This window comes from Suncus etruscus, chromosome 12 (assembly GCF_024139225.1).
Source record: "Suncus etruscus isolate mSunEtr1 chromosome 12, mSunEtr1.pri.cur, whole genome shotgun sequence".
Taxonomy (NCBI): domain Eukaryota; kingdom Metazoa; phylum Chordata; class Mammalia; order Eulipotyphla; family Soricidae; genus Suncus; species Suncus etruscus.
Genome location: NC_064859.1, coordinates 21,435,583 through 21,458,295, shown reverse-complemented (window position 1 = coordinate 21,458,295; position 22,713 = coordinate 21,435,583). Strand labels below are relative to the sequence as shown.

At 40.6% G+C, this 22,713-nt stretch overlaps 1 protein-coding gene across 2 annotated transcripts; it reads right to left on the bottom strand.

Moving 5' to 3' along the window:
* Nucleotides 1-471: 471 nt before the first annotated feature.
* DUSP11 (dual specificity phosphatase 11) lies at nucleotides 472-20,884 on the bottom strand. Of its 2 annotated transcripts, none has more exons than XM_049785088.1 (9): nucleotides 20,690-20,884; nucleotides 19,668-19,743; nucleotides 10,708-10,839; nucleotides 7,953-8,076; nucleotides 6,027-6,087; nucleotides 4,489-4,535; nucleotides 3,940-4,015; nucleotides 3,540-3,725; nucleotides 472-2,076 (listed from the first exon to the last, which is right to left on the bottom strand). In XM_049785088.1, exons 1-9 carry the CDS (start codon nucleotides 20,803-20,805, stop codon nucleotides 1,914-1,916), a joined length of 981 nt encoding a protein of 326 aa, XP_049641045.1. In that variant the 5' UTR covers nucleotides 20,806-20,884; the 3' UTR covers nucleotides 472-1,913. The 2 variants fall into 2 exon arrangements, with proteins under 2 accessions (XP_049641045.1, XP_049641046.1); XM_049785089.1 differs by having other exon boundaries at nucleotides 2,000-2,065; nucleotides 3,532-3,725.
* Between the last annotated feature and the right edge of the window lie 1,829 nt (nucleotides 20,885-22,713).

Here is a 22,713-nt window from a genome sequence, read left to right as displayed (position 1 = left end):
CAGCTTTAGTCCATTAGCCGTGTGACTTGACCAAAATAGATGAGAGCAATCGTTCTGACAAATACTACTCAGATTATATAAAGAACCTACTACTTACTCCTAAGAAACAAGACTGGAAACATATTCATGACCCAAGAGTAGTCCTAGAATACCTCTGTGTGGGCCACAACCCAAGCCAAACCAAGACTCAAAGAAGAAATACTTCTGAGACCCAGGAAATAGGGAAATAGCTAATAGGACTGGAGGCTATGCCTTTCTTGTGGGAGGCCTGTCAACTTGTAGTCCTCTGAGCACTTCTGGGAGTAGCTAACTTCAGTTTGATGCACAGCACCTTATGGACTTGAGCCACTGCCAAGAGTGATCCCTGAGCACCACCAAATGTGGTCCCCAAGCAAAAGGGTTCTACTTTTTAAATGCTGGGTCATGACCCTGTATGAATGTGAGTGTGAGAAAAATCTTCTTTATTACCACTGATCTTCGTATCTATTTTATTTACCAATATGCCTGATGTCACATAAAGATTTCTCAAGCAAAAAGATATATTACAAAGCCACAACTTGAATGTTAGCAACTTGACTGAGTCACAGACCAGGAACTGGTTGGCTTAGAGTATTTCTTACGGCCAGATTCCATATAAAAGAGAACATATTGGGCCCGGACTGATAGCACAGTGGGTAGAGCATTTGCAGCCAAGCCAGATGCGGTCCCCAGCATTCCATAAGGTCTCCTGAGCCTGCCAGGAGTAATTTCTGAGCACAGTCAGGAGTAACCCAAGAGCTGCCAGGTCTGGCTCCCTAAAAACTTAAAAAACAAAAACCCATTCACATATAAAAGAGGAAATAACCATTCCATGTCTTATCACATATCAGATCTCAAAGCAGAGAGAAATGAAGCCAAGTAACCCAAGTATTAATCTATTGAAGTGTCACGATGGTGAGACATTCCTTGAGTAAATTAAGGTTTTCTCTGCAACTGAAAATAAGAAACATGTCCCAAGTGTTCCATGTGTGTTCTGGAAAGTATAACAGCGAAGTCAGAGATTGCCTGGGTTACCAGTTGTGCTTGGGAGGCCTCCACTGAAGCAGGATTCAGTGTGCATCTCCCCTCCCCCCAGTGTGCCTGATAAGCTACTATACTATCTCTCAGCCCCAATATCCCAGGTTTTAAATACCATATCCTACTGTTTATTAAATCATCTTTATACTCTTATAAGTTTTCTGAACTTTTCTACAGTTTACAATTATACTAATAAGAAAATTACCCAGTATTCTGGGTAATTCTGGGAATCAGTCTCTTCTGTCCAACAGACAATTAAGTCCTAAAAAGTTCATCCACCTGTGTTTATGATATTGGTGAAAAGAAAATCGGTCCAATTCCACAAGACAGATAACACAAAAATACAAACAGTAAGTAGCTTCTAAGGAGACTTCTAGTTGAGGGTAGGGGAAAAAATACCGGTACCCTTAATGATTCATTCATAACAGGACAAAATTAAAGACAGTAAAAATTTCTGCAAGCACCTGTGTACATGTACGCCTCCCACCCCACACTCATGACCAGTTCTAGTCAGAAGAAAATACACAGAAAATAACTACAGAATTTTATAAAATGATTAATAAGGAATGTTATTATTTTATCAATTTTAAAATAGCTTCCTTTAAAATATTTAAAACAGAAATGACAGATTATTTCCTTTATTACTGCCAATACAATGAATAAAGATCTAAGTATCAATATAACTTTTTCTCAACTTGACCACACAAGAAAACAATTAAATTATTGTTCTGATCTTTATAAAAATCTTTTCTTTGACCCAATCGTATAAAAATTGGCTGTCTCCAGTCCTACTCTGTCTGTAGATCATTTCGACACCAGTTTTGTCATTCAGTCCATCCACAATAGTTTGGATAAGATTATCCTTGGTAATCTTTATGATACCACCTTGTATTCTGGGCTGCTTGGCTGGCATTTGACTTTATATTCCAAGAGTATCTTCTTCGTGAAAAGTCCTCACCAGGGGGACCAGGAGGAGGAAGAAAGCCTCTTTGGTTAACGTTCTGATTCTGTGATAATTTTCTTAAACAAAACAATCAGAAGTTAAAATAAAATACAATATTTTATAATATATGTATTCTGCCTGCTGTATATCTTTCCAGCTTGATTTAATCTTTTCTTACAGCAGCATAGTGTGTGTGTGTGTGTGTATTACACAACTTCTTTATCATTGCAGCTATCACTGGACATTTCCACATCTTTGCTACTGTACTAAGCACTGCAATAAACATAGAGTGCATTTGTCTTTTTCAATTAATGTTCTTGTTCTAGAGTAGAATGATGAAATGGAATTTCTGGGTCATATGGGAGCATTTTTTCTTTCGGGGGAGGAGGTGTTTGGGTCACACCAGGCAGCGCTCAGAGAATACTCCTGGCTCTGTGCTCAGGGAACCATAGGGATACCAGGGATCGAACCTGCATGGGTCGACTGCATGCAAGGAAAATGCCCTACCTGCTGTACTATTGCTCTGGCCCCCGTCTTACTTTTCTTAGTAATCTCCATATTGTTCTCGATAGAGGCAGAAACATGACATTCCCACCAATGGTGAACGAGTTTCCCTTCTCCCTGCAGTCCCATCAACAACGGTCATTTCAATCTTTTTAATGTATGCTGTTCTCTCTAATGTGAGACTGGTGTGAACACTTCACAGTTACTTTGATTTGCTTTTCCTTGACGATGAACCAATCCTTCATATGGCTACTGGCATGTCTTCAGAAAGTGGAGAAAGCCCCACTACATAACCCAGCAAGAAAGCAGGAAAGTGACATCTCAAAAGAGGAGATGCAGGTGACATTTGCTTGGGCATGCATTTGCATAGCTCCTACACATGGATCAAGGGAGCACATGTTCCTTTAATGAGTGTTTTATGTATTTTGGATCTTAGCCCTTTGTCTGATATACTGTGTGCAAATATGAAAATAGAAATTTATAGAAGAGTACACAGCACATAAATGGTAGAGCCAAGAAGCAAATACAGGTGCATTTTAATCCTTTATAGGAATCGACTTAAACCATTGTTAAGCTAATAGGAAAACTAATTTGCATAGCAAAAAGCCAATGGTATTTTTTTTATTCCTCAAATTAGAAAAATTCTGCAATTTATTCTTAAAATTCTTAGCAAATTTCTCTAATGGAATATATAATTTCCACTATAAACTGTCCTTATTCTTTCATCAATAACATTCATTCCCTAGCCTGAAAACTAATACTATAATTGTAGCTGAAGAACAGAAAGTACTTTTTGGGTAATCACATCAAATTATTGGCTTAATCTGAGTTTTGAGTAAATGAAAAATTTCTAGGTTCTTTTCCTAAATTGCTTCTGAAGTCATACAAAGCAAACTACTGACTATACAATACCTCCTGAGTAACAATGATCACCAAGAAAATGTTAACTCTTCACCATTATCATAATATATGTGGCCCCACTTATAAAATAATTATCTACTTTTATCCCAGAAAAAGATGAAGCAGAGATAGATACCTTACTGGCTGATGAAAATCTTGGGTGTAGTTGTAATAATATGGAGAAGGTCCCGAGTAACCGAAAGTCTCATGTGGATTATACATATGTCTTTGTTTATGAGACTTATGCATGGTATGGACTGCTTCTGTCACACGTGTTGAGTTTTTATAACCACTTGATCTGGATACACTGGAATCCCAATTCCTTAAAGAACAATTTTCATACAATTTAAGTGGTGTCTAAATTTTGTAGCCAATCTAGTGAGCACAGTTAGCCCATGAAAATAACAATCTCATTTCCCCACCATCCCTAGTTTTAGGTTTTCCTAGCAACTAAAGACATTAGAAGAAAATTTAATTTAAAAAATATAAAAACACATCTCCCTAACCACAAACCTCACATACAGAATGTAACTTACTTTCTGATAGGACCATTCTGAAGGTCTTCAATGTAGTTTTGTCTTTCTAAGCAATGTCCCCGGCACCTATTGAATACTAAGTAGTGGATGAACTGTTAGAAATAACCAGTCTTTCTCACAGTGAGTGACACTGCCATAGGTTTGGGGTAGGTGAAAGCATAGAATTGGAATAACGAGGGTGCTGGTGGTGAGAGTGCTGGATGCAATGGGAGTGTAGGCATTTTGTTAGATTAAAAGAAGTAGATTTCTGGGGGAGACCTGCATAAATTTTTTTCTGAAAAGTGGGCAGTAGTTTGGAAATCTTTGGAAATAGGAAGAAACAAATAATTCAGAGTAACAGATCAAAGCTATTCAAAATAGATAAAAATTCATCACATTAATTAATTATTCAGGTTATTTCTTACATTTCTAGATACATCCCTATACAACTTTTGGCAAAAATCAAACCAATTACCAACATTTTTTTTGTTACTTGAGAAATTTAATTTATATACATTTCTACCTTAAAGTTGTATGGAAAGGGAAGAGTAGTAATAACCCCATACTTACATTCAATTGCATCATCTGGCCTCATGCCTTCTACATCAATCAAATACCTAACAAAGCAACATCAATGAAAAAGAATCATTCGTGTGTGTGTGTGTGTGTGTGTGTGTGTGTGTGTGTGTGTGTAAAAACTTTTATTCAAAAACAATTGTCTTAGGGGCTGGAGTGAAAGTACCAGATAGGGTGCTCACCTTGCAAGCAGTTGACCTGAGTTGGCACCCCACATGGGCCCCTGAGCACTACTAAGAGTGATCCCTGAATACTACCAGGTGTGGCCCAAAAACAAATATAAAAAATGAAGGAAAAGATCAGCAACTCTAATCCAAAAAGTGCTTCTGGGAGCCTCAGGAGCCACACCTGGCAAGGCACAGAGGTAAGTTACCCCTGGTTCTGCACTCAAGAATTACTCCTGGCGGTGCTCAGGAGACCAAATGGAATGAGGTCAGCCGCTTGCAGGGCAAGTGCCCTTCCTGCTGGTTGCTTCAGGCCCCACAGTATGCTTTTAACAAAGAATTAGGTCATCAAATGGAAAGTATTGATCATAAATATATGTATATGTATATGCTTCTATCTGCATTTGGAAGGGGGTGGTGCTGGGCATACCTGACAATGCTCTAGCCTGACTGCTCTGAGGAATTCCTGCTGGCCAGTGAGGGAAATATAAACTGGTGAAGGGATGGGTATGGGACACTATATGACTGAAACTAAATAGTGAACAACTTTGTAACTGTATCTCATGGTGAGTCAATTAAAATTTTTTTTTTTTTTGGTTTTTGGGCCACACCAGTTGACACACAGGGGTTATTCCTGGCTATGCGCTCAGAAGTCGCTCCTGGGTTGGGAGACCATATGGGATGCTGGGGGATCGAACTGCGGTCTGTCCTAGGCTAGCGCTGGCAAGACACCTCTAGTGTCACCACGCCGGCCCCTCAATTAAAAATTTTATTAAAAAAAAGGAAGAGAATTACTCCTGGCAGTGCTTGGTAGACTGTATGGGATACTGGGGACTGAACCTGGGTCAGTCTCATGCAAAAAGTCACAACTCACTGTACTATCATTCCAATCCTATATCTTCATTTTTCTTTTTTTTTATGGGGAGAGAAGGGAATAGGGGACACACCTGACAGTGCTCAGGACTTACTCTTGGTAAATATCTGCATTTTTAAATTTACAAATGTGTACTAAATTATTAATGATGGTAGTCTCTGGGAGGTGAGCAAGACTGTTTTTCTACTTCATATATATCTATACTGGTTGCATGTTTTGTATTATCTTAAATTACAACTGTAAAGAAAGAACACAACTTGTCGAAGCAATAGCATAGCAGGTAGGGTGTTTGACTTGTATGGGTCTGACCCAGGTTTGATACCCAGCATCCTATATGGTCCCCCAAGCTTGCCAGGAGTAATTTCTGAGCAGCACAGAGCCAGGAATAGGAGTAACTCCTGAGTGCAGAAGGGTGAGGGAGGAAGGGGGTGGAGAAGGGGAGAGAGAGAGAGGAAGAGAGAAAATATGGTCTGTCTTTATGAATCAGTACTCACCTGCAGATGAGGTAACCTGTTCTGTTTAAACCATGGGTACAGTGAACACCAATAAGTTTATCTATAAAACAGAGAATAGACTTTAGATATAGTAAAAGCAAGCTGTACAATTTTCTAAAGAGTAATATTTCTTATAATAGTTCATTGCCCTGAAAAGAATTAACGATGAAGAGGTGCTCTGTGTTTTAGGAACATGCTAGAAACAAAGTTTCTCTCTTAAAGTGAAAACTGATCACTGCTAGCTCTCAAAATGCAATGGTGTAAACTACTGAAGGAAGCTTGGGAAGGCAAAAACAGCTAAAATGCAGTTGCCATGTTTGCACCCAGCCTGTTCCATAAACTCACAATTCTTGAAGAGATATAAACTAAGTCACAAATAATTACGTACACTGTTCTTGCACCTGAAAGTTGGCCACCTTGGGAGGAAAGGGTGGGCCAAATCCCCAACCTGCCGGAAGCCAAGTGTACCGCATTCATCACCCACAATCACTTCATCAATAGCCCTGCTTCAACACTTCTTTGACTCTCTATCCCATATAGCCCCCGGGCTTGCCAGGATCAATTTCTGTGCAGATAGCCAGGAGTAACCCCTGAGCACTGCCGGGAATGGCCCCAAAACAAAAACAAACAAACAAAAAACAAAATCATGAGAAATCAATGAACTTTTGGGCAACTAGTTGTATCTAAGTACATGTTTCCAATAATGTTAACAGTCACAAAAGGCTAAAATAGCACCAATCTGCCTAGTAAATCCTCAATGATTTTAGTAATACCATTGCTGAGATACAAGAATGATCATGGGCCCAGAGCAGTGGCGCAAGCAGCCTTGCCTGTACTAGCCTAAGACCATGGTTTAATCCCACGGCATCCCGTATGGCCCCCCCAAGCCAGGAGTGACTTCTGAACGCATAGCCAGGAAGAGTCCCTGAGCGTCACCAGGTGTGGCCCCCCAAAAAACCAAAACAAAACAAAGATCACAAACTGACTTACTGATCTAAGACTGGATAACTCCATTTGTCTTTGTGTTGTAACAATCAATGTGAAGTAAATTTCCAAGAGGGCAGCTGGGGTGGTAGCTAGGAATCTGAAGACATTGGTGCAGGGCAAGTCACACTTCTGGTGACTGTATCTGACATTAAATGTTATGATGTTCAGGTTTTCATGAACAATATGGAAAATCAGTATTTTAATAGAAATTAAAAAATAAAATGTTGAAACATTTGTAATTCACTTTGACTACAATAAAAATTATTAAAAAAAAAAGTTAATGTTTATGGTTTTGATATATAACTCATCACCACCCGAGTCAGGTGCATGCAAGACAAACACCCTACCAACTGTGATGTTGCCCCAGCCCCAAAATGAAATTATTTTCCAAGGGAAAACAAGCACATATTTGGTATGGAGAAGGTTGTTTGAAAAGGAGAAGTGTACCTTTAAGGAGGAAGGTGGGAACAGTAATGGGTGTGGTACATAATCTGGGATTATGTGCATGAGAAATAATCCTAACAGTAGATAGATCCCAAATCTGAATAAGCTAATTTTGGGGAGGGGGGGGGTGTCTGTTTTTTGGGCCACACCCAGTGATGTTAAGGCGTTACTCCTGGCTATGGGGGACCATATGGGACATGGGGGATCGAACCAAGGTCCGTCCTGTATCAGCTGCGTGAAAGGCAAATGCCCTACTCCTGCGCTATCACTCCGGCCCAGTAAATTAATTTTTTTTAAGTAAAGATTAAATTACAAACCTAAAAAAGTTGCTATGACCAATAAAAGAAAAAATATCTTACCATATTTATAACATCTAACCTTTTCACCCAAACATTTTAAAACACAACAAACTTCAAGTCATATTAGTAAAAATCTCCCACCCCATTCAAAATGCATGCATAAGGGCATGTTAAAACCAAACAAAATGCAACTCACCATTATCTTTATTTTCTTTCAAAAACCCACTGACAGCATATTTGAACTTTGAAATAGTTTTGTCATCTGGCACTTGATGTCCCATTGTAAAAATTTTTAAGTAAGGAATAGTTTCTGGTAAATCCTAGAAAGCAAAACCATGAAAATTGATCTTATTTATAACAAGATACTTAAAATATAATAAAACCCAGAATATAAACCAAGAAATTCTAATAAAATTTGTTAATACAACTGTAATTCTGATAAGCATTTTTTCCCAAATCTGCTTCAATCAGAAAATAGCATGTAATTTTTTTTGGTGGGGATTGTGGGCCATATCCAGAGGTGCTAAGAAGTTACCACAGGCTCTGTGCTCAGGGGTCATTTCTGTTGGTGCTTGAGGGACTATATAGAATGTTAGTTAGCCAGTGCAAGTCAAACAGCCAACCACTGTGCTATTGCTCTGGTCCCAGCATGATTTTCACTAAAAGTACAGAATGGACAATCAAGAGGTGTACAAAACTTAAAGTTCCTGTGAATTTAACTATATCTAAAAAGACATAACTATAGGGCGAGTAATAGAGATGCTTGCCTTGCATGTAGATAAAATGTTTTGATCCCTGGTATCCCAGATGTTCCTCAAAGTCCACCAAGAATGATTCCTGAGTGTACAGCCATGAATACCCCACTCCCTGGGCACTTCTGGGTGTAGCCCATAAAACTAAAACAATTTATGCATACTCTATTTCGAGGGCAATAATTAAAAATGAAACCAACAGCTTTCTTTTATAGCCAACTTGGATTTGAATTGTGACAACAAATATCAGATACTATTGACAACTGGTTTTTTTGAATATAAAGAGAAAATCAAGTGAAAATTCTACAGTTCTGAATTAAATCTCAAGGATTAGTATGAAGCTGTGAAATTTTATATTTTATATCTGTTTTTAACAGATGTAAAAGAACATTTTGAACTGAGATTAGTGCGTCCAGACAAGAATGAGGCCTTTCCACTTTCCTCCAAGGCAGTGAATTTCATGTAGAAATGGAATCCTCCTAGGTTACACCTTATTTTATCTAAAATACAGATCAACCTGATTCCTTTGTATGTTTATTTACAACTTGGATTTACCCCCAAACAGAGATAGTCTTACTTGTTTATTTATATATATATATATATTTTTTTTTTTTTTGTGGTTTTTGGGTCACACATGGCTCCATACTCAGAAATTGCTCCTGGCAGGCATGGGGGGCCTTATGGGACACCGATTTGAACCAATGACCTTCTGCATGAAAAGCAAACGCCTTATCTCCATGCTATCTCTCCTGCCCAGAGATCCTCTTACTTGTAAACCTGAATGGGACTGGCTCAGGATAGCATGAGCTATCTGTCCTTACTGTCCCACCCAGAGGTAGCCTCTGTACTCAATAAAAAAAACAGTTCTGCAGTTCTGGCAGGCAGCTTGCTCTCCAAATGAGGTAGAAGACTGCTAGACTTCATGTGTTCCACCCTTAGCCTGATTTGGATTATTTCATGTGCAACCAAATCCTGATTCAGACTAGGGGTGGAGATAAGGGAGCGTGGGGTGATTTTACAGAGTCCTACTACTCTGGACAAAAATTGGCTGCTGATAGGAGATGAAATGATCAGCATGATATTCCTAAGGAACAATATTGCATACCACAGTGTCAAAAATGGAGAAAAAATAAGAGGCTCCATTTTTAAAATATTATTCATTAAAGACCAGGCTTCAGTTTACTGTAACTATTGAAGTATTAAGAATTACTATTATTGGAGAGATAGCACAGCAGCGTTTGCATTGCAAGCAGCCGATCCAGGACCAAAGGTGGTTGATTCGAATCCCGGTGTCCCATATGGTCCCCCGTGCTTGCCAGGAGCTATTTCTGAGCAGACAGCCAGGAGTAACCCCTGAGCAACGCTGGATGTGGCTCCAAAAAAAAAAAAATTACTATTATTGCCAGTGAGGTGGCACTAGAGGTAAGGCTTGCAAGCACTAGCCAAGGAACGGACTGTGGTTCGATCCCCCAGTGTCCCATATGGTCCCCCCAAGCCACAGGCAATTTCTGAGCACTTAGCCAGGAGTAACCCCTGAGCATCAAATGGGTGTGGCCAAAAAACAAAACAAACAAACAAACAAACAAACAAAAGAGAGATGCATTTTCGGGGCTGGAGAGATAGCACAGCTACGTTTGCTTTGCAAGCAGCCAATCCAGGACTTAAAGTGGTTGGTTTGAATCCCGGTGTCCCATATGGTCCCCTGTGCCTGCCAGGAGCTATTTCTGGGCAGAGAGCAAGGAGTAACCCCTGAGCACTGCCGGGTGTGGCCCCAAAACCAAAAAATAAAAAAAAAAAAAAAAAAAAAAAAGAATTACTATTATTGGGGTCGGAGAGATAGAACAGTGGCGTTTGCATTGCAAGCAGCCAATCCAGGACCTAAGGTGGTTGGTTCAAATCTCTGCTCCTGCCAGAAGCTATTATCTGAGCAGGCAGATAGCCAGGAATAACCTCTGAGCAATGGCGGGTGTGACCCAAAAACCAAAAAAAAAAAAAGTTATTAGTAGAGGAGCCAGTATGATAACATATCAGGTAGGGCATTTGGTTTGAACCAGGCAGCCCATATGGTCCCCGAATCTGCAAGGAACGATTTTTGAGTGAGAACCAGGAGTAAGTCCTGAGCACTAACAGGTGTGCACACCCCGCCCCCCAATAAATTTACTATTAGAGGAATTCCTTGAGATGAAAGTTTCCACTTGCCTCTGGTTTATAATAGCGCTGAGTATATGTTAAATCAATTATCATTCCAAGTTCTTCATTCTGTTCTTGGATTCTGTTAAAAAGATCCGAGGGAGAAAAACGTTCTTCTGGAGCAAGTTTCTCTTGGAAACTCTGTCAAAGAAAATGAAGTAAGGACAAAAGTATGCTTAATATTTTTTGTTATCCATTTATGCTTAATATTTTTTTTTTTATTTTTAATTATGAGAACAAGGATGCAAAGAAAGAGGACAAGGTAAAGTTACAGTGGAAGGACAATACATAACATAATTCTCAGAAGTCCCCTTGCTGATATCCCAACTTTGAAATTTCATCCAAAGAACATTAAGATTGTAACACACTATAATATTTCTTAACAGCACACAAGGCAATCTAAAGCCATAAAACTTACATAACTCCTTAAACATTACAGGCATAGCATTTTTTTTTCATTTCCATATTCATGCATATTAGCTTAAGTTAACCTCAAATCTTAACTGGGTTCTTTTTAAGGATTAGATTCAAAGAAGCACAGCAAAAATGGTGTTAGAGTGGCAATTGTTGTTTGCATAGGCCCACCAAAATATGAGGGACATGGAAAGAAATAACCTTGGCCTAAATACAAAAAGACCAGACCCCTGAAGGTTCCTGGCACAAGACCAACTCTAGGCTCCAGGCAAGCTAGATCGTCCAATCCAAGACATTGTCTGTAGTGCCAACACACTTATATTTTTCACACAGTCTCTGTTGTTGGTATCAAGCTTCTGTATTTAAGATCCTGGAATCTGTATGTCCAACATTGAAGTCAGGATGTGGAGCATCCTCTGGTTTCACCTCACAGTCAAAGTGCAACGCAGGGAGCCCTGTCCTGTAAGCAGGTCGTTGTTGTTGTTAAGTCTTCTCAGTGTTAATGGAAGTCTCTTTTGAGCAGGACAATGTCTGAGCAGTGTAGAGTCTTCCTTGGTAGAGGATTGCTTCCAGGTGATGCTATAGACCAGCCTGGATGTTTTGTGGATGGCTTCCCTTGTTCAGGGAAATGCCCTTTCTTCTGAGGTCTGTGCCAGGTCGTTATGTCAATTTTCAGGGTGTAAGGTCCCTTTGCACTATAAGATTTGTCTGTACCAATCTCTATTAGATAGGATCTTATTTATATGTATAGTATTTTCCCATTTTAATGTGCCTATGCAAAAAAGGAGCAATGCCACATGGTGTTCTTGGCCCATAAGGGGGTGATAAGAACAATTATGGTTCAATCATAAGCATTAATCTGGGGGACTCTTTCTCTAAGATTCCTTGTTAAACAGCTCAAAAAGAGAAGATGAAAAGCGGTTAGAATCGTCACTATATAAGACAACATTTAGTAAGAATTATAGCTGTCAGAGAAAAAACACAAAATATTCTAAAGAAATACGTGTCCATTTTATGTATCTTGAATATGCTTAATATTTTTTATTATACACTTATTCAAACCTGTGATAAACCTCAAAAGAAGAGTTTCCACTCTTCTGGAAACTACCACCCTTGCTCCAGAGATATCAGAGGGAGAAAATATGCTCACATCTGTAAACCTGTCTTTATTTCACTTTGCTCTCTGGACCACACTGTAAACTCCCAGAAGGAACAGAACACATCAACTTTTTCACTACTGTATCTACAGCTCCAAGTGGAATGTCTACAAGTAGGAAATTGTTTTAATCTGTGGGTGGGGATGGGCCACACTTGGAAATAATCAGGGATCACTCCTGGCAGTAGCCTGTGGTGAATTAAAAGCCAGGGTGGTGGGGCCGGAGTGGTGGCGCAAGCGGTAAGGCATCTGCCTTGCCTGCACTAGCCTAGGATGGATCACGGTTTGATCCACAGGCGTCCCATCTGGTCCCCCAAGCCAGGAGTGATTTCTGAGTGCATAGCCAGGAGTAACCCCTGAGTGTCACCCCAAAACAAAACAAATCAAGGGAAAAAAAAGGCCTGGGTAGTCCTGTTCAAGGCAGACATCTTAACCCCTGGACTACCTTTCTTGACTTGTAAATACGAATTTAAAAAGTTGATTGGGAAAGTCTTCCTTGGAGCTACTTCCGCTTTCTGCTTCGACAGTGCTCTAATTCATTCCCTGTGGCAGCTCAGAGCAACCATCCCTCCTCATAGATCCCCTGGGCCACCCTGCCTCTCACCACTGCCACTCCAGCATGGTGACTCCAGCATCTCCTCAGCTCCTGCTAGTTCCCCTTCTAGGTGTTCTAGAACTACCACCAGGACTTGAAAGGTCTCCATTGACTGCCAGATTCACCAAGAGCCAATGCTTCCTATTTGGTCCTGTCAAAGTCTTATTCTTTTGATCATGTGGCTTTGATTTTATAATCTGCCAAATAGTTTTATCCCCAATCTTCTGAGGAGAAGTAACATACAAAGACACTGATGACTAAGCTGACCAATGAGATGGAAGGAGCTTCCTTAAGACTATCTAGAAACTATACTGTGAAGACTGGGACAGTGGGATGAATGCACTGAAGTGCACATGGCATTAAGGAGAAAACATGAATCTGTCACTACTAAAGCTATACAATCTGGCCACAAACAAAGATGACCCCCATCTGTGCTATCACATGGAGACACACTTGAACAAGCAGGTGAAATCAAAGAACATGAGGACTAACCAGTTTTTCAAGGTGGGGCCCCAAATTCTGGGAAGGTGGAATCTCTCTGATTGCACAATGGGACTGTCATGAGAGCTAAGCATTACACTGGTTTTCAATAGCTACAGGGGTGACTTCCTGGTCAATAAGACAGCGCATGTATGGTGGGTTCACCATTACTTTTGCCTTTTTTTTATTTGGTGGGGGCACATCCAGTTATGCTCAGAGGTTACACCAAGATCTATGCTTAGCGACCAATCGTGGCCATACTAGGGGACCATATATGATGCCAGAGAATCAAACCCAAGTTAGCAAGACAAGGGCCCTACCCCTGGTATTATCACAACAGCTCCTCACCATTAGGTTTTCTGTAACTTGTAGTTGTACTAGCTCTTTGAAAAAAATCTCACCCTCCAAAACTCCTACAAGACACATACATGCATGCATCTCTCTCTCTCATTCTCTCTCTCTCAATATATTTAGCTAAAATATACTGTTTCATTATTATGTTTGCTTACTCAAGTGCCAGAAAAATATTTTTTAAACTTTTTTTTTCGGGTCACACTCGTTTGATGTTCAGGGGTTACTCCTGGTAAGCGCTCAGAAATTGCCCCTGGCTTAGGGGGACCATATGGGACGCTGGGGGATTGAACCACGGTCCTTCCTTGGCTAGCGCTTGCAAGGCAGACACCTTACCTCTAGCGCCACCTCGCCGGTCTCCAAAATATTTTTAAACATTTAAAACTAATGGGTGACTGGCTCTATAAGCACATGCTTTCCCTTGAAACTTGTATCTCTTTTGCTTGCTGTCTCTATATTTCTTTGTTTGCTTATTTCTCTTCATTTCCTCTCACATTTGTCCTAAACAAACTTCATTCAATTAAAACTACTTTGCTTCAATGAACCAATATGGACATATCAATTAGAATCTACTGCCTATATTAAGAGTCACACTTTGTACTGTGTATTTCATGAACTTGGACCAACAAAGAGAGCCAGGTGGCCTCCTTACACAGTTCTTTCTTTTCAAAATTTTCATGACTATTTTTCTATGAGTTTTAGAATCAGCCTAACTCTGAAAATTAGTGATGATATTAATTTAAAAATTAACTTAGGGCAGATTTGATAGATTTACAATAGGAAGTCTTCTATATACTATTGGAAAATTTTTGTAGAGATAGTTAATTTTGTTTGCTTTTAGGGCCACACCTGGAAGTGCTCAAAGTTACTCCTCGCTTTGTGCTCAGAAATCACATGGGACGAAGGGGATTGAACCCTGGTCAGTTCTGTGAAAGGCAAACACCCTGCCCACTGTGCTATTGCTCTGTCCCCCTAAGAGTCAATTAATTAAAACACAGGGCTAGGGATGCAACTCTTTGGAAGAACAGATGCTGTGCACATGTGAAGCCCTGACTTCAATTTCAGGCACCACCAACCCATGAAATTAAGCCCCCAAATTTTAGTCAGTTTCTTGCAGATCACAAGCTAAAAGATCAATTATCATTTGTTAGGATCTGAGATTTAGAATTATCTGTAGGGGCTAGAGTGGAAGCACAGAGATAGGGTTTTAGCCTTGCACATAGCTGACACAGGACAGATGCGGGTTCGATCCCCAGAACCCCAAGTGGTCTCTCAAGTCAGGAGCGATTTCTGACCACAGAGCCAGGAGTAACTCCTGAGCGCCTTGGGGTGTGGTGATCCCCCTTAAATAAAATAAACTGTAACCTAAACGTTGATGTTAGAATATGGTGTACCACATCACAAAGAACAAAAACAATCAGTGCTGCGGGATGTGGAGAGAAAGGAACACTACTGGTGGGAATGCTGTCTAGTCCAGCCTTAATGGAAAACAATATGGAGATTCTCAAAAAACTGGAAATCGATCTACCATATGATCCATTTATACCACGCCTAGGGATATTCCCTAGGAACACAAAACACAACACAAAAATGCCTTCTGCACACCTATATTCACTGCAGTGCTATTTAGCCAGAATCTGGAAACAATCCAGATGCCCAACAACAGATGAATGGCTAAAGAAACTGTGGTACATATAAACAATGGAATGTTTTGCAGCCGTCAGGAGAGATGAAGTCATGAAATTTTCCTATACATGGATGGACATGGAAATTATTATGCTGAGTGAAATAATTCAGACAGAGAGAGATCGACACAGAATAGTCTCACTCATCTATGGGATTTAAGAAAAATAAGAGACATTATTGTAATGAGATCAATGAAGCCTTACCACAAAAAATGGTGAGTGCAGTTAGAGTAAGAACTACATTAACAATTATCATGACAATGTTAATGAGTGAGAGAAGTAGAAGCCTGTCTCGAATATAGGCAGGGGTGGGGGAGAAGGGAAATAGGAGGCATTGGTGGTGAGAATGTGGCACTGGCGAGGGAGGGTATTCTTTTTATGACTGAACCCCAAAATAAACATATTTGTAATCATGGTTCTTAAATAAAGATATTATTCAAAAAAAAAAAAAGAGAATATAGTGTGCCTTTGATTATAGGTAGCATTGCTTTGGCTTCTGTAGTCTTTAACTTGTTTAAGGAAGTTAACTGCTGTAAACCTGGCTTTGCTGTGAGCCTAAGTACAGCCATGACAGGCTCTAGTTTTAAGGTATAAAGATTAGGCTCAGAATAACAGCCGCCAGCTTCTGGAACCAGATCCTAGGGGCAAACGCCAGGAAATACATCCATAAAGGTTAAACAGCAGCTGACAGATGGCCAGATAACAACAGCACCCTGGTCTGCAGCATTGACGGAGAGCCAGAATGACACCTCATCCTGGATCTGTGTGTGCGCAGCCCACACAGCTGTCAAATGATGCTTCATTTGAACTATAACCAATCCTAGCCCAACCTTGTACTAAGGACCAATCATTTTAAAAGATCAATAACCAGAGGCGGCAATCCCTGGGACTGAGCCCTAGGTACCTTTTAAATTAGGTCTGTGAGCCATTCTCAGATCCTCATTTCTTAGGAGATGTTGGACCCAGCATGCTGGAATAAACTCCCTTACATTTACATTACAGCCTGTCTCCTTGGTGGTCTTTTAGGTGGCGGATCATGATCCAGACTTAACAATATCCAAGTGTGTGAAATATAATTAACCTGAAGTATGTAGGTCACAACCTTCAAAGAAGCCTTTCTTGATTAACCCTATTATCAAACCCTTGTTATATGAATTATTAGATATTTCTTTTTATGGCATTTAACAGCTGACATATTCTATTTTACATATATTCCAGTATCTAGAAATGATTAATTACTAAGGAGTCTGTTGTGTTTTTTTCTTTTATTGATTTTGTTTAAATATGGTAGATCAAATTGAGGACCTCACACATGCAAAGCAAGTACTCTATGTATGAGTTACATCCCAAGAAGACTAAAGACTTCTTTGGATGATTTCATTAAAACACAGAGGAAATAATGACAAATTCACTGCAACACCAGAATAATTTTTTTCCCTGACACTACTTACTGCTAGGACAGTGGTTTTAGAGCTTTACAATTCCTTTTAGGGAGGCTTACATTATCCCAACATTAAATAAGATGAGTACAGAGTCCAAAGAGCCAGAAGAGAGGCTTTTTTCAGAATGACATCAGGCAGTCAAGATTCCTGGCTGGATAGGGACACTGACTAACCTCTTCCTGATTTTTCTCTTACTGATGTAATGCAAGAGGCTGAGTTGAGAGCCTTGTGGAACATCATTCATACACTTTAGAGTCCATGGAGCTCTTGAGTGAGGAGATTACACAGAGTAGGATGGTACAGGACAAATTCCACAAAACATTTAACAAAGATGTGAATGAAGATGATATGTTTATCTTACTGAAATAATTTTTAAATCTGGTGTAAAGAGGTGACAACGTTTGACCTAACAAATTAAATTCAGAGTGGGCTTTTCCTATGAATAATCCATGTGATGATAAGCATTTTATTTGCTTATAGTAAAAATACATTTTTTTTAAATTTTAGGTACGGAGGTTTTTTGGTGATGCATTTGGGTTACACCTAGAAGTTTGACCTCTGGGTCTACTCCTGGTACATGTAAGTGTCCTTTCTAATTAATTTTCTGGATGCAAAACATATATTCTAGTTCTGTGAGTTATTTCATACTGATGGTATTTTATTATTAATTTTGCATTGGGGCCAGAGTGGTAGCACAGCAGTAGGGCATTCGTCTTGCATGTGTCCAACACAGGACAGACCCCGGTTTGATTCCTGGCATCCCATATGGTCCCCTGAGTCTACAAGGGATGATTTCTGAGCACAGAGCCAGGAATAACTGATCAAAAAAAAAACAAAAAAAACAAAAAAAAAAACAGGGCCCGGAGAGATAGCACAGCAGCGTTTGCTTTGCAAGCAGCCGATTCAGGACCAAAGGTGGTTGGTTCGAATCCCGGTGTCCCATATGGTCCCCTGTGCCTGCCAGGAGCTATTTCTGAGCAGACAGCCAGGAGTAACCCCTGAGCACCACCGGGTGTGACCCAAAAACCAAAAAAAAAAACAAACAAAAAAAAAAACAAAAACCACCAAGTTTTTTTGCATGGTCAGAGATTAAACCCATTTCTCATGCATGCAAGGCCTATGCTTTACAGCTGAGTCACATACCTGGTCCCTATGCTAGATTTTTTTTTGTTAATTGAGATCATTGTGAATTATAAATCTTTCAGTTGTATTTGAGGCATATAGTGTCAGTGAATTAGGGCCATACCCACCACCAGTGTTGACTTCCCTCCATCATAGTTCCTAGCATGCATCCCATACATCCCCCATTAGCTCTCTAGACTACTAGTTTAACAGGTCCATTTTGTGTTTATCTTGTTCAAGTTCATATCTCTTGATTCTATTGTCACTGACTATGGCTTGGGTATTAGATCTGACCTATTTTTTTTACTCAATGCTCCTAAGACCACTTAGCCCTGGTTCCTATCCCTCCCTTCCTCCCTCCCTCTCTTCCTCCCACCCTCCTTCCTTCCTTTGTTTTCTCTATTTGTAGGAAGATATAGAAATATGAGAGGTTTTATGTAAAAGATGGGAGCCCCTAGCAAAAGATAAAAATAAAATTTTAGAAACAAAAACAGAAAAGGGGGGAACAGGTATGGCAAGATAAAATGAGATTTTTTCCCCCAGAAAATTAAAATAATTGTTATTGAATCAGCATGAATTACAAAGTTATTCATGATTAAGTTTCAGGTGTGAAATGTTCCAACACCAATCACTTTCCCATTTTCACTTCTATCGACTAGTGTCCTCAGTTTCTTTTCTGCCCCCAATCTTGCCTATGACAGGCATTTTGTTTTTTACAATACTATTACCGATAAGGTAATAGTCACTTGCTCTCCTTTCAGCACTCAGACCTTCTCCAGAGTGCCCACTTACTTTTATCAGTATTATAGTCGTCCCTTCCCTGACCTATCCCCACACACCTAACAATGACAAGCATCCCATCAACAACCAGTTCTCTTGCTCTTCATTTGTTTCCTCTACTATGTATCTTTACATCCCACTTTTTCTGTGAGATCTCTCTCCTTTTCCTCACAAATTTAATTGAGTCTTCCAGGATGGTATTAGTTATCAATTAAGTAATACTTTGCTTTATTTAACAATAACAACTATTAAGAGCTGTTTACTATTACTGAAGAAACACCTATAAAGGCAAATATTAACTCACCAGGATCAGTGTATATCTGCAGTTCTTGCATTCAAGGTATACGTATTTCATTGTTTCCAATAGTCATGTAAAGTATGTATTAATTTATTCTAAGTTATTTTACTTATTTATATCATAAATCATTACATTAATTTTTATCTTTAAAATAAAGTGTTTGGATGGGGCTGGAGTGATAGTACCCGGATAGGGCATTTGCCTTGCACACAGCCAACTGGGGACGGATCTGGGTTCGATTCCCAGCATCCCATAGGGTCCCCAAGCCTGCCAAGAGTGATTTATGAGCGCAGAAACAGGAGTAACCCCTGAGCACCCCCAGGTGTGGCCCAAAACCAAAAATAAATAAAATTAAAAATATTAAGTGTAGAAGTAGCCTATGCATTGTAGTTTAGTAAAATAGTGAATGACAATGTAGCAAATCTGCACCATGAACTCCAATTTCTAAAAGATGTAAATTGGGCCGGAGAGATAGCACAGCGCAGCCGATCCAGGACCTCAGGTGGTTGGTTCGAATCCCATATGGTCCCCCGTGCCAGACAGGAGCTATTTCTGAGCAGATAGCCAGGAGTAACCCCTGAGCACCGCCGGGTGTGGCCCAAAAACAAAAACAAACAAAAAAAATGATTAAATTACATGTCCTTACCGTTTTCAAAGGAACTTTGAAAGCAATGAAACGAGTTCCAGGCATCCGCTGTCCAAGTGGGAGATAATCCTTCCACCTATGAACATATTTTTGGTTAGGACATCTTTGGGAAGTATAGAAAATGAAAAACCGCAGCTCACACAGTCTAGTTACTCCTCTGTTTTTCCACCTCACTTTGACCTATTTTACAGTACATAAAATTTATTAATTCATAAAAATAAGAGCCTTCATCTAGAACGTTCGTTTCCTCTTCCTGTCTCCTTCCTTGTAGACAGACAGCAGGTCGCAAAACAATGCAAAGGTCTGAACCAATAAAGTTCCTTAAAAACCAGAGAGGGCTTGAGAGCTTCTGTCGCTCTGAAGTTCAGGAAAACAGAGTCCCATTCAGAATACTAAGTGGCCACACATGTTTACTAAGAAGGTTTCCAATGAATAATTTCAACTCATTTCCGTTCACTTACAAGTATTCGTGCAGGGGCTGTCAATATCATTCCCCTCCTTTATAAGATGTGATAGGAATGGGACTGTGAGAGTAGTCACAGAGCGAAGCAGTTTGCAAGAGAACCAAAATGAACCTCCTCATTCCATAGATCTGAGGAGTTAGAAACCATCTGTGGGCAGAAAGGGTGGCCCCAAAAGGGGACAGGCGAGGCGGAGAGGAGGAGGACGCTGGGCGTGTCCAACACCTTCCAAGACAGAGCTCGGGAAAGTTGCCTGGACCCTTACCACGGTGCTTCTGCTCAGTGTTCTCAAGGGAACCCATGCCCTCAAAATGAGCAGGCTGCAGAGAGAAGAGGGGGGCCCACGACTGAACCCAGCGCCCAAGGCCAGGAACCTGCAGACTCCAAATCTGGGCCTGGGTGAGGAGAGGAAGCCGGAGACCGCCTTGCACCCTGCACCTTGCATCTTGCACCCTGCACCATGCATCTTGCACCTTGTAGCTTGCAGCTTGCCCCCGGGGCTGCAGGGCTACGAGGCGGCCCCGGGCGCAGGCGAGCAGACCCGGAAGCGGCGGATCTCACCTCTCGGGGACGTGGCTTCCGCCCTTCCGCTTCGCCGAGGCACGTTCCGGACAGCCCCAGCCCTGGTCCCGACCCCACCCGCCGCCGCCAACGTGGGCATGGTGCCATCGACTCATGGGGGCTGCGGGAGGCCGCCCCCCAACGCCCAGGGCCACCCGGAAGGCCAGCCAGGCGCTCTCCAGCTCCCTGACCGGAAGCGCCCCGGGACCGACGTCCGGGCTCCGGGCTACTGCGCACGCGCCGCCTCCGCCGTGATGACGTCACCACGCTGCGCCCGCGAAAGTCGAGAGTGAACGAGACTCTGGTGGCTGATGCGCCCTCGCGAGGCGGTGGTCGGTAACGCAGGTGGAGGAAGGCAATTGCTGTATCTAGTGGCAGAATTTCAAACTGCAAGATGTAGCATAGGTAAAAGTCCCATTTCCCCAGACTTTTTTGAGGTGTGTGTGTATGTTTTTTATCATACATATCTTAGTTGTATTTAAGACGTATCCCCTTAAAGTTGTAAAGATAAAAGTATTAAATTTTAAAGATAACTCTTAAAGATAAAAGTTTTTATCTTTAGGATAAAAACAAAGATAAAAGTATGAATAAGTTATTTTCCATGATGATAAACAATATGATACCCTACGCTATTTCCCAAGACAGATAATAGTCCATATTGTTCTTTTAAGGTAATATAAGAAGTTTTACATCATAACAATTCATGTTAATTTTCCAGGCTTTCAGTACATAATGCAAGAAATTCTTTGAGTTTTTAGAGACAGTTTTCAGGTGTTTCGTTAACATCTGAAACATACTGCTTACATTTTTTACTTATATGAACATGTCATAAAGGCATGTTGCCTTTATGCATTTCTATGACCCATTTTAAACAATGATTTACCCAATAAACATACACACTCATCTGGGGCCCAAGAGATGGCATGGAGGTAAGGCGTTTGCTTTGCATGCAGAAGGTCAGTGGTTCGAATCCCAGCATCCCATATGGTCCCCTGAGTCTCCCAGGAGCGATTTCTGAGCGTAGAACCAGGAGTAATCCCTGAGCGCTGCTGGGGTGTGGACCCCCCCAAAAAAAAAACACTCATCTGTAAAAAAATTGATGTAAGGGTCAGAGTGATAGTACTGTGGTAGGCCATTTGCCTTGTACATGGCTGACCAGGACAGACCTGGGTTCCATCCCTGGCATCCCAGATGGTCTCCCAAGCCTGCCAGGAGTTATTTCTGGGCACAGAGCCAGGAGTGTCCCTTTGGGCGCCACCAGGTATGGCCCCAAAATCATAAGAACAAAAACAATTGATGTATAGTACTTTAATTAATTCATATAAACATTAAAATCTTATAAATTTACTATAAACATTAAAATCATAATTTGTATATTAATTAACTTATACTTGCTTTAAGATTGTTGTTATTGGGACCGGCGAGGTGGTGCTAGAGGTAAGGTGTCTGCCTTGTAAGCACTAGCTAAGGAAGGACCACGGTTCGATCCCCCGGCATCCCATATGGTCCCCCCAAGCTAGGGGCAATTTCTGAGCGCTTAGCCAGGAGTAACCCCTGAGCATCAAATGGGTGTGGCCCGAAAAACCAAAAAATAAAAAGATTGTAATTATTTCTCTGACTTCTGTTACAGACAAGCTGTACTATGTATCCAACTACATGTACACGCCCAAGAGAGTTGTTGGAATTAAAGATATGTCAGCAAAACACTTTGAAATATATTATCTAAGCTCAAAACAATATCAGCCTAACATCCACCCAAAGGGAAACTTGAAGTTAAATTAAAGATTAATTAATTAATAGATTTCATAAGTTTTTTTTCCTCCAGACATGTTTCTAGATTCAGGCCTCAATGCCTCCATGAATGCCATCAGTTCTTTTTCTTCTTATTTTTGTTTGTTTGTTTGTTTGTTTATTTGTTTGGAGTCACATTTGGCAGCCCTCATGAGTGACACCTGGTTCTGCACTCAGAAGTTAACTCATCGCAGGCTCAGGGGATCATATAGGATGCCAGGATTCAAACCACC

Excerpts from the sequence above, each read along its gene's own strand:
- DUSP11 (XM_049785088.1), bottom strand. The coding sequence starts at position 20,805 with ATGAGTCGATGGCACCATGCCCACGTTGGCGGCGGCGGGTGGGGTCGG. Across the intron at positions 10,840-19,667 it reads TCAAAGTTCCTTTGAAAACG|AGTTTCCAAGAGAAACTTGC; the intron begins GTAAGGACATGT and ends TTTCTTTGACAG. Across the intron at positions 4,536-6,026 it reads ACAGGTTACCTCATCTGCAG|GTATTTGATTGATGTAGAAG; the intron begins GTGAGTACTGAT and ends TTGCTTTGTTAG.